The sequence below is a fragment of the Cyclopterus lumpus genome, chromosome 19 (assembly GCF_009769545.1).
Source record: "Cyclopterus lumpus isolate fCycLum1 chromosome 19, fCycLum1.pri, whole genome shotgun sequence".
Lineage (NCBI taxonomy): Eukaryota > Metazoa > Chordata > Actinopteri > Perciformes > Cyclopteridae > Cyclopterus > Cyclopterus lumpus.
Genome location: NC_046984.1, coordinates 6,983,099 through 6,995,267, shown reverse-complemented (window position 1 = coordinate 6,995,267; position 12,169 = coordinate 6,983,099). Strand labels below are relative to the sequence as shown.

Genomic DNA, 12,169 nt, shown 5'->3' with positions numbered 1-12,169 from the left:
TCCATTGTGCATTGCATTGTGGGAGAATAGTATGAATTAACAGCCCACTCACAAATAGCAGGTATTCAGTATGCATACTGTCTGCCTTGAGGAACATGTAACCTACTATATACAAAACATTAGCAATAAATGCTCTGGATCTGAGACACAATGTAAGAGTGTTCAGTCATACTAGCAGCTTGTGTCAATCCAATTAGTAGATAAAGATAATTCACTGGAAATATAATATGTTTTACCTGCTTGTGGCGCTAGAAGAAAAGCACATTTCATGACATTATATCCAGAGGTTGACCCTTTACCACAACACTTTTTCAAAGATTCAAAGATTGAGCCTTATGGCTATAAACATAGCATACATATGTTACATATGTTTCACAAGCTACTTAGTGAAACATAACATAACTTGTAAAACATGCTAATTATTGAATAAGAAAACTTCAGCATGTCAGAAGAGAAAGAGTTGAATAAAATCCTTGAATCTTTCCAACTGCACTGACGTCAGTCATCCCATGCTGGTGTTTATTGATTGCTCGTCCTCTGGTAGGGTTGTCACAACATCATTAATTGTGAGTCTCCTGATGAATGGCAGCTGTCAGTTGCGCTGTGGGAAGCTGCCGGTGCTAAGATGAATACCTCACTTCCATCGACCTTGAGCTGAAACACCGCTGAAGAAGAACATTTAACGAACAGCTGTGTCATGTGAGAACATTTTATTCACAAAGAATGAAACTAACAAATATATGCTACATCATCTATCGCTGCTGGGTAGTTGTTAATATTAAAATAGCCTTCGATGTGGTAGGATCATATTTGAGTGCTCTCTCATTAGAAATGTTTGACCCAGATTTCAAACAAATAGCCAAAGTTAAGTGGAATATTTGAAGCTTAAAACCATAAACTGACGTGAAGAGCATGTGAGCCAACAGGTGCCTAATTACACATTCAGCAGATCAAAGGCTACATTGTTAATATAGACATATTGATTAGTGCAGTTTAGGTGGTGCTAATAGAGTAAACTTGTGGTTGTCTTTTCCATTTCATTATTTCTATCGTTGTCAAATAAATTGTTTTTGTCAAACCTTTTCCACTGGTTGTCATGGTAGTTTTTTTGTGTATAGTACAAGGTAATTTACTTAATAACGCCTCTTTGTTTCTCATAATTTTTCCATAACTTAAAATGTTTTGGCACGATACAAATAATCCAACAACTGACCAATCAACATTGCTCCTATCCATTTATCTCAGGTTGTAAAATCAGACATAAAACACAGGCTAATAAAGGATGAACAGACACAGACAGACCTTGGATGTCTTCTTTTCCCATCTCCATTATTGAATGTATTCCACATAGGTGGATAGACTTTTATGTAATTGCTTTGTTTCCTTTCAGCCTCTGTCATCGGAAAAATGGGATGTTGTGAAGAGAGGAACATAAAAGTGCCTTTCAATACAGCATTACAATTCAAATGGCATAAAATGAGTCTTCAGACCACACGAAGGTCCTCCGGGAATTTTAACAAATTAATCACCAAAGATCATATTGTAAAGCATGCAACAACAAAACCCGATCCTCGTCTCCACAGACACGTACAGTGTCATGCTTTTTTGTTTTTTTAATCAGGCCAATGTCACAATTTCTTTACACTATTTATCACAGAGGTGCATTTGACCAGCACATATAAAACCTTTTCTTTTTTTTTGCACATTTTATCTCACTAATTGTTCTGTTTTGCTCAGGTTGAGCATTTAAAGAGCTGAAATAGTATTTAATTAGTCTGGATTTTATTGAAGCTTATACTTTGTGGCCTTCAAAATACATGTGCAGTTTTAGTCCTCCCATAGTTTTCAAAGCAGTGCGTGGTTGGAAAGAGCTGCTTTGTCTGAGGAAGTGTGTATGTGACACCATCTCTGACCTTTCAACCTTTCTCATCTGTTAAGTATTGCTAATGCCACCCAGGACACCTGTTGTGTTCTTGACCCAGACCATCTGAGCCTCAAGATCCTGCTCAGCCTGAGTGATTACTAGCTCATGCCAATTCTTTGTCGCCTTACTAGCTTGACCAATAGCTACTGCTACCAAGAGGCACAACGATTTTAAACTGGTGTGGCTCTGCCATGACTAATATGTCAAATGGATAACAGGAAGTGCACTGTAATGGCTGACAGATAAAACAAAACCGACATTTATCAATTCAATTTGCAGTAGGAATTTTCTTTATTTTCCACATTTTTATTATTGGCAAAGCAAATCATTTTCAACACATAACACATTTAATGGCACTTAGGTCTCCATTAGAAGGCCACAAGAAAATATGGGCAACGCCTTATACATGTGCTAAAAACAGTTACAATTACACTACACATTCAAAATACATTTCACAGAGTTTTGATCTAATACGTTACATTTTTTCTGTTGAATGCTTGATTAGACAATCCACTGCAACAATGATAAAAAAATCATGAACTGAAGTTATATCACAACGTCGAAGCTATGAATATATTTCAAACACAATTCACCATTTGAAACAAGTTTGTAAATGGAAAAAGGCAAGTAAAGAAAAGCACGGTGATAAACTCACAAGTATCACTGGTATCACTCATGTATGCAAAGTTATCCAACTAAATCTATTGCAAACCTGCTCCAACTACCCACTTGTACGGATAAAGAGCCACATTGTACTTTTCCAGTTACATTCTCCTTAAAAAGGACTGACGGTGTCAGGATCGGAGGTGGGATTGATGTTGGCTCTAAGCTTATTCAAGCAATAGTTAAGCAATAGACATAACACTAGACAGACCTTTAATCTTTTCTCACTTCCACTGCACGCACATGTCAACGGCAAAATGTCTGTGTATTTGTAGTAGTAGCAAAACATGCGTGCGTCTGTGCCGGACTAGAGTGGATTTTCATTACTTCAAAGCTTTTGAGTGAGGAGGGAGGGGTGTGTGGGCGAGTGTGTGGGGATGAGGATGTCTGTCTTAGCACCGATGCCTGAGGTGACCTTTTACCATGGTGGTGGGTGTATTGCAGGATTGAAGTACCTTCGTCACGGGAAAGAAAGAAATGTCGATAGATTTAGTTCTCTGATTGCAACTTGATGTGAAATGGCCACCAGTCAACGATGGGGTTAACCCTCCACATGACCTCTCGCCTGGATCACGCAAAATATCTCTCTGAAGCAGAGCAACATTGCTACACATCAATGTGTAAAGTAAAGTCCACAAACTGCCTCTCAGCAAGAGCAGATGATTAAAAAAAAAAAAGAAGCTGAATGGATGTAAACAGCAGCTAATCTAAAGAGAGGCGGACAGATGAGTTTTAAGCATTCGGCAGTCGCTCCTGACACATCTCCAAGGGCCGCTTGAACGCTCCCCTCCCAAAAACCTCAACGTTGGTTGCTAGCCAGGAGATCACATTTCCGGGGATGTAAGCGCTGCAGTTTGCCATGGACTGGATCTCGACCGGCTTCAGAACACGGTCCCAAATGTTCACCTGACTCAGCTCACCCACGAAGGCCTGTCCAGCATCAAAGCGCCCGCCCACCACGTCCTGTGAGGGACATAAACAGCAGGATGTAAATGGCAAACGCATCAACTATAATGTAATCAAAGGCATTCATCTTACTGAGGCTGAGAAAGTAGTCAGTGGGACTATGTGTGGACTAGTCATTCAACTTTCAGGGTCAATCAGTGTTTTATTCTTCGTCCTGTTCAATGATGCAAATGTTTATAATGGTGCAAAATGTGTGTTAATATCTGCCACGATTTTACTTGAGATTTGACATGTCACTGCAGGGTAAACAGCAGTGTAATTAATAACCTTATTATGGCCCTGTTACATTTAGGTGGGCCAGGGCCGATGGATTCTGCGTGCCGGCTCACCGTTATATGTTTAATAACCCAACACTACACAATATGTGACATATTATTACTTAAAACCATATAATTTAAAACTGTCTGTAATTTAAAACTGTATCCCAAACTGTACATATTAGCACCTTTCTTGTTCTTGTTCTTGTACATACTACCACCTTGTGTATAGTGTTTTCTTCTATATTTTGTATTTTTAGTACTTATTATTAGTGTTATTTCTAAACTGTTGACTCTGAGAGCCCTGCACAATGTGTCTGAACTGTTGGTCTAGGCAAAAATGGCAAATATAACCTTGAAACTTGAAACTGTTATGACTGTGACTCATTTCATAGAATGGGCCCATAATTAATGTTATTAATTACACCTGTGTTTACCCTGCTGACATGTCAAAAGGGCTGCTGTGAAAAGGGCACACCGTAGTTCACATAACGGTCTGTCTGGTCTGTGATCCCATTCCACACAGTACTGAATACTGCAGTACACCCTATTAATTCATTATTCCACTGTGTATTCACTGAATTACCCTTCATAACATCATTTTAGCAACTGTGTTGCCTTCTAATTTAGCTCTTTGTTTGTGCTAAATTACTTTCTTTTTAAATCAGTCTATGTTAAGAGTTCATCCTCTGGAGAACACAAATATCTGTAAGAAATGTCTTGGTAATCCATCCAATAGTTGTTCCAAAGGGAACCAAAGTGGTGGAACAACATTATTTTTCCAAGAGCCTGGCTAAAATCCTATTTATTTCATTTAAATAAATAAATGACTTTCTAAATGTAAAAATCAACAACATTAAATGGAATTTGCTGCCTTTCACATTTTGTTTTGAGTCCTATAGTTTAAAGATGTCCTCTGATAAGAACCGTCCTCAAATTGATTAGATTTCCACTAAACTTAACTGACGGATGGATCTCAATATGACATTTTTTAATAATGAACAGATCGGTCCAGAAGGAGACCTCAGCCTTTGTGGGCAGTGACAGTAACGCTATATTGTGTTTTGTCATGACAACCTGCCACCGGCTTATTACTGCTGCTTCAGGTGTACAAAGGTGCTCCATAAATAGCATTGCTATTAGCAGAACTGCTTGACATTGCACTTGGAAGTGTTTGACTTGTGAAAATGGGGAAAATGCTGCACCAGTTGATGTTATATTGTTCGTGTTCTCTTCTGCTTTCGTTGATCAGAACAAGGGAGCGACAGTGATGAGTGAGTCTACAGATGCGGCCGTGCGTCAGACTCATGGGGTCCGACTGCACTTGCTCACCTGCTCCTGTCCAAGGATGATGACCCCCCCGGGTTTGATGGGGTGCCAGGCTGCCAGGTTGTCGCCAGTGCCCAGCTTCCCTCCATCTTGGTAAGCGTCCCATTGGCCGTCCCGTGTGGTCCAGGAGATGCAGATGTGGTGCCACCTTCCATCACGTACCTCCAACGGCAACTGGGCAACCTAATGGTTCGGAGTACAATGTACTTAGCCGTGGTTTAGTTTATCATATAACCATAAAGGTTTAGACGATTTCTGGAAATGAGAAACTACTCGCCTTGTCATTGATGAGCAGCTCTATTGGGTTATTGCCCCATTCGATCAGCACAATCTCATTCGCTTGCTCCGGTACACCGTAAGAGAAAGGCGTGCCTATGCCAGGACTGGCGCTGGACTTGATCCACATGCAGAGTGTGAAAGCGTACATCTCTGGCAGGCTCTTGGTGATGCGGCCGTACAGGTAGTTGGTCCGCTGGGGAAGGGACAGCTTAAAGAGCTCTGGGGACTTGAAGTCTCCTCCCCCTGGAATGACACATGGAGAGAGAGAGAATAGGGGAGGAAGGTGGAGTTGTGAAGCGTCCCATGAGTTGTTTTTTTCAACCTGTTAATTGCTGCCTTGGGATGGAAACCTGGAAAAAGCATCACTTCCCATTATGTTTAATAAGCAGATTGTCGTGACATAAAACCTCAAAAAGAGGCCCTTTTATATATAAAAATGTAAATTTTTGTCTCTGATTCATCAGACCCTTTCAGCTCTTGTATTCCCCTGAGTGCCTTCCTCTGCCTCCTCTCCATTAGTGTCGTAGATGTACAATAGGTAGCATTCTTTATACACTCTTATGTTTCCTTCTGTGTCGCATCATGTACCATTTTCGCATTGACTCATCCTCTCTACATTGTACACCTTACCTACCCGATCATCTCATAACTATATTTAATCTTGACTTTATCAGTACAGTTATGATGAGTAGTGTTTTCCCTTACCTTTCTCCAGCTCACTGATCCTGTCCACCAGGGCGCTGAGCGTGCTCTCTGTCTTCAGCCGGTAGGCGGCTGTGGCGTTGGACAGTATGCTCTTCTCCTCCTCCAGGCTGCTGACTTTCTTCAAGAGCTGCTTCTGCAGCTCCCTGAGCCGGCGCTGCAGCAGGTCGCGCAGCTCACTGGGGAACGAGGCGCCGGATATGTTGGCTCGCAGATGCTGTTGCTGAGGAAGGACGGACAGGTCAACATGAGCAGGAAGTGCACACGCTGATCAATGACAGTTAGACCCCCCCCCCGCCACAACAAGTGATGTTACTGCATTGCTCCATCAGTCCATTCTTCTGTATCACTGGTTGACAAGCCTGCAAATATAGTTTAACCCTGTAGCGCCATTTGTATCATATTTGCTACATGACTTTCAGAGACCTCTACGTCATTAATGTGAGCAATACTTTCCTGAGAGACCTGTTGCATACAATCGTATACATGTGTTCTGCTATCTGGTGGATTTTCGATTACTTAATGTATCGTTCCTTATTTTATAGGTATCAAATATGATACAGCAGGTATATAAAGAAATAATTCACGGAAATTATGCCATCGGATTTCATTATGCAATCTGGGTTATGCCATATCACAATGTCAAATACATGGTTTTGATCATTAAATTATACTAATTAAAGGTAGAAATGTCATAATAAGATATATTGAGTTGAAATATATGTTCTTTATAGATAATAAAACATCCTTGGCTCTCATAATCTTTTGTTATATTGACTAATTAAAAAAAGAAATTCAGAGTAAACAATCATTTGTTTGTTATTTACTTTTAGATGGCAAAAGGAACACTGTTGAAAATGTCATCAGCTCGATTCTTGATGTAAAGTCCATCTTTGCCTGAACAAGGACATAAACCACAATGCGAAATAAAAAGGTTGTAAAAAAGCTTCTGTTTGGGAAGAAATACGAACCAAACCAACAGAAATGTTCCAAAAGCAATGAACATTATTCTTAATTGTTTCTAAAATAAACATTATTGTGATTAATAATTGATCAATATGCCTGATGTATTAAATATGATACAAAGAATCTGTCATATATGTAAATACAAACATTTTTATTTTATTTTATTTTTGGACTAAAGGTCTAATAAACATTTCAATATCCCCAAAAATCCGAATTTTCTGAATATTATTTGTGTGTCAGGCTTCACCAGGTTAAGGGCAGTATACGTTTTTGGTCAGTTTTCCAATCCTGTCATTAGAGGAGCTTATTTGTACTGTTATGTAAAAACTCACAAGTGGCAATAACACGTTGCCATTTTAAGACTGTGAGGTAAATAGCGTTCATTCTTTTTAAAGCACTGCAGTAAGTCTGACAAGTGTAGTAGTATAATAGGCCACGCACAATTTTAGGAAATTCAAAACAGGCAATCTAGACAACGTATTTCTCACAGAAACTTCTGTTTGATCACCTTAATGATTCAGGGAATCCACAAAGTGTGGTAATCCAATAAATGCGCGCTCCAAGAGTCAAACTGTTCCTTTACGCATGGCTTTGGCACAGAGGGTAGCCTTGCGTAATTGGTTCCGACTTACCTCCAAATTCTCCAGTCGGTCCTTGAGCCCTTGCATGGTTTTTCCAAGACTGTCTATTGTGTCATTTGGATCTCTGGGAACATCCCCCATTGTATTTTGCTTTTCTTTGCCCCAGGAACCCTCTTTGCCGTACTTCCTATCGTCGGTGGCTGAGGCGCAGAGGGACAGCTTGGTGGTTAGCTCATTGATGGTGCCTATCTGTTTGGAAATTGTTTCTTTCTGCTGTAAAATTGTCTCTCGTAGCTGCATGACGGTATTCCTGAGCTCCTCTTCCTGGCTCCCGGCATTCAGCTCTGGTAACAAAGTCACAGGGCAACTTGAATCGCCGCTGAGGGGTACAGCCCGGCAGATGTATCGCTTTCCATCGTCCTCCCGGCCGCTGAGTTGACCGCTGACACGCGCACTAACGCATAACAGTGCGCACAAGAGTGACAACATACCGGCGGCTTTAAGCGTGAAGGAAAATCAAAGGGAAAAGCCAAACACTAAACCCTAAACACTTAACCCCTAAACCCCCTTTGTAGTTTTAGTGCGTACAATTGATCGGGTCCACCTGAACATCACGTATAACTAGTTCTACAAAGTAGCGCCATGCCCGAGCAGCAAAATGGAGAAAATCCCGAACAGAAAATCCGATCATGGGTGACTCTGCGTCTGTAAGTCGCGGCCACTTAAAGTTCCTAAGGAACTAATCCTGGCGCAAACAGAGCGCACGGTGCGGCGCTGATCGGACAGCTCCTCTTACGAAAGAGGATTACCAACAAACCAAAAAGGTGTCCTGAGCAGCTTCTGGATTGGTTGTAGTAGGTTGACGTCACCAAGCAGCTGGGTAAAACGTTTAATCATTTATCTATATTGAATGTTCATCAAGCAATGGAGGCTGCGAGGAGCTGTTGTCTCACAACAGTCAAACAGGGTTGAAAGACGTGATGAGTTGTTGTTGTTGTTGTATCATTTCATGTCCCCATATCTGCTCCCACTTCTGTTTATTCTGATGCTCTCTGGTTCCCTCCTTAGTTGATTGCTGCAGATGTTTAATTCAACATTGAATGATGGTTTAGTTTATGTGGAAAAAAATGCAACTGAATGGAAATTGTTATATTTACAACTTTAAAACTATTAAAGATAAATCAATACTGTCTCAATATGTCTATATTTGTTAATGGGGGATAAACTATATTAGGGATGTATGAGACACATTTTATTTATATCACTGTGATGCATGCCACTTTTAAAGAAAAACACGTGTGAGGAAAGTGGCTATGAGGGGGAGTCAACCCCTCTGCTATAGAAAATAAATCAATGAATCAATTAACTAAAGAAAATGCCCAGCATAAATATCTTGACATATTAATTGTTTGTAGCTTTAACATTGACAGATTTCTGGATTAATCAAACAATCGGCTAGTCAGTAAAAAGGTGTGAATGCACAGCCGAGAGGAGGCGTGAACGACTGCATGTGAGTTTAAACCACAATAAAGTACTGCAGATAATATGGATTACAAACCCCCATTAAGCCCCATTAAGATATACAATAAGACCTATACATTTGGTTTTGCTTAATCTAGTTGATTGTTAGCAAGAATGAGAATTTTAACAATATACACCGAGACTGAAGTGCAATGTCTGGTTCATAAATTAACAATAAATACAGAGCACAATCATTGGATGAGATCACCAAAGTCATATTTACTCTCATACAATATAGAACAGTAAGCACAGCAATCAAATACCTATTCTATAGTACATTATGCATTACGATTCAGGGGCTTCGAGACCATTTGAGGACAAAGCTTTCCAGCTGTCAAAAACATGACAAATCCTTATTAATTCAGGTGAGTGAAGAAACAGAATGTGGTGGTAAACAATTAGCAACAGTTACCTGGCTGTGAAAGGTCAATAAAGACTGGAAGACGTGCCACTGTGCTTTTAACATGGCGTCCAACCATGCTCCAAATCAGGCAGTTTCATTCAGGTTTGGTTTTATTCCCTGATTGCACATTGTTCAAGTTTTGGTGTTTCAAAACAGCGAAGAACTCGGCCGCATAGGGCTTCTTATTTGCTCTGAATTAACGATCAGATGAAGACGTCAATAAAAACACAGTCATTCAAGTGATTACATAAAAAGTTGTTGAGGTTGTACAACACCACAATTACCACACAATTGTACATACATGTTATATATATATATATATATATATATATATATATATATATATAGAGAGAGAGAGAGAGAGAGAGAGAGAGAGAGAGAGAGAGAGAGAGAAAGAGATGTTTGCATATAGAGAGTTTTTTACCACAATTTAGGGTGATTTAAAGAAAGAATGAATGAACGAATGAGCACACAAAAGACAGAAAGAAAGAAGAATGGAATGTCCTGGTTCTGGCAGCGATGATTGACCATCAACACCTTCAGTTTGCTCTACTTCCTTTTGCAAAGCCTGCAAACCAATTACGATCATCAGTGGAAGACTCTCCCTCGGTTATACGCAGAATGACATCACACCTTTTTTCTGCTTACCAGGTGACAAAGACAAATAGTATCTGCGTGCCTAATTCACACTCCAGCTGATTAGAAACAGACCCTTTGAAATTGAGAAATACACTTTGATTCCCAAAGTGTATTTCTCAATTGTTTCTGGTCCACAGAGAACATGTCCTTTTATACATGGATAGAAAGAGTTCATGCGAATGAAAGCTTTAGACGTATCAATAGAGGTTCAGGGTTTTGTTGATTCAGTCTCAAGGAAAGTGCTCTTCTCTCTATATGAGAAATAATAATGCACGGGTGATGTGGTTTCATCATGAGGGCATCAGCTCTGGGAAAAAACCACAAATCTAATGGAGACATGAGTGGTTTTTAGAAAGCTGGAGAACCAGTGTGTCATCCACTTTCCCATCTCAGGATGAAGCCCCGGTCATACAAAAAAGAAAATACAAATGAAACGAATAGGACAGTGCAATAAGCCTGTGACAAACATCTTGTAGCAGATCATTAAATATGGGAACCAAGAGCAAGGAAGAGAATGAGGATGTCACATTGTATGTCCAATTATGACATCAACTGGAAGGAATATCTCCTTCTGCAGCCTTTTGCCAGTGGTGTCACTCTATGGAAGGAGGAGGCTGTGAAGGAGAGAATTATGAATTAAAAATCATTAATAAAGCATGTGGACAGGAGACAGGCCAATATATATAATGACCATCTTCCAACCCGGCCTCATTATTTCCAAAGCTATTGAAACATACACCGTAATTTGTAAACCACAAGTGTCTTAATATGGGGACAGTAAACCTTTAAAATCATAATGAAAGGTGATATATGTTAGATAGTGACAGATTACATGAAAGAAGGCTAGACTAGAGGATCAATGAAAACCACAGCCATTGCAAATATACATTTATTGGCAACCATTCTTAAAGGTGTGTAAGATTAATAAAAGAAGAAACAAATAGACAAAACAAAAATCATAAAACAAAGAGTAATATTGACTTAAACTATTATTGACCACTGCCATGATGTTTTCTTGAGCGATATCACTATAACATTGTTGACAAAACCACAATATTCCAGATGTCTGGCTGGTCTCTATTAATCACCCACATCTATTCTCTAGCACTATCTTGTGAAAATCTGAATTATTAAAAAGCAAATATTCTCTAAAAATCAAGATCTGAGATCCAATTTCCTCTAAACAGCACATACATTTATGCCAGGCATCAGATCAAAAAAATTCCATATTTGCAATACTTCATGCCAACTTCATGACCAGTTCAATGGATTGCTGCAGCCCCATGAGTTCAATAAATGAAAAACAGGTCTTGTGTTTTGTTCCACATAAACTATATTCGTTTTACTTTGAGCACTGAGGATTTCATAGCCACTGGCTCCTTCAGTGGGCTGCCTCCTTGTGGTAAAAACAAATCATGCCAGCCAATGCATCTGTATGAAGAAATTCATTAAAACAATGAATAAATTAACTTAATTCTGTAAGTGATATTTCTTCTTGTGGCCTGTCCCTCATAATTCTTCATTCATCAGTTATTCTGTATTATGATTCCCATTAATATCAAGATCTTTTAGGTTGTCAGTCAGGTTGTAAAATATCCTTCTGCCTGGTCTTAATTCCCCTCGGGCATGATGGTACTTTCTTCTGAACCAAAATGAATCTAACACAATTTACAATTACAGACTTGGGTTGTCATAATGTGTGTGCGTGTGTGTGTGTGCGTGTGTGTGTGTGTGTGTGTGCGTATGTGTGTGTGCGTGTGTGTGTGTGTGCGTGTGTGTGTGTGCGTGTCTGTCTGTTATTATACATATTATACTTTTTATGAATATCATATATATTTTTACCAATATTCAGACTGCAATTATTATATATGGTCTTCCATACAGGCATTCTGAGCGCAGTTTCCAGTCGGAACTATTTTGATGACGCGCAGGTGGAGTG

General features: G+C 39.6%; 1 protein-coding gene across 2 annotated transcripts; it reads right to left on the bottom strand.

The window, feature by feature from the left end:
* Positions 1–3,319: 3,319 nt before the first annotated feature.
* On the bottom strand, positions 3,320–8,156 carry nptx2b (neuronal pentraxin IIb). 2 transcript variants are annotated; one of them, XM_034559037.1, is made up of 5 exons: positions 7,719–8,156; positions 6,124–6,343; positions 5,417–5,661; positions 5,143–5,322; positions 3,320–3,550 (listed from the first exon to the last, which is right to left on the bottom strand). In XM_034559037.1, exons 1-5 carry the CDS (start codon positions 8,154–8,156, stop codon positions 3,320–3,322), a joined length of 1,314 nt encoding a protein of 437 aa, XP_034414928.1. The 2 variants fall into 2 exon arrangements, with proteins under 2 accessions (XP_034414928.1, XP_034414929.1); XM_034559038.1 differs by having other exon boundaries at positions 6,124–6,337.
* Positions 8,157–12,169: the final 4,013 nt, after the last annotated feature.

What these genes read in the sequence shown, in the direction of transcription:
- nptx2b (XM_034559037.1), bottom strand. Translation starts at nt 8,156, where the DNA reads ATGTTGTCACTCTTGTGCGCACTGTTATGCGTTAGTGCGCGTGTCAGC. An exon ending in GATCAGTGAGCTGGAGAAAG is followed by an intron (nt 5,662 to 6,123) that starts GTAAGGGAAAAC and finishes GTGTCATTCCAG; the next exon opens with GGGGAGGAGACTTCAAGTCC. An exon ending in AGCTGCTCATCAATGACAAG is followed by an intron (nt 5,323 to 5,416) that starts GCGAGTAGTTTC and finishes CCGAACCATTAG; the next exon opens with GTTGCCCAGTTGCCGTTGGA.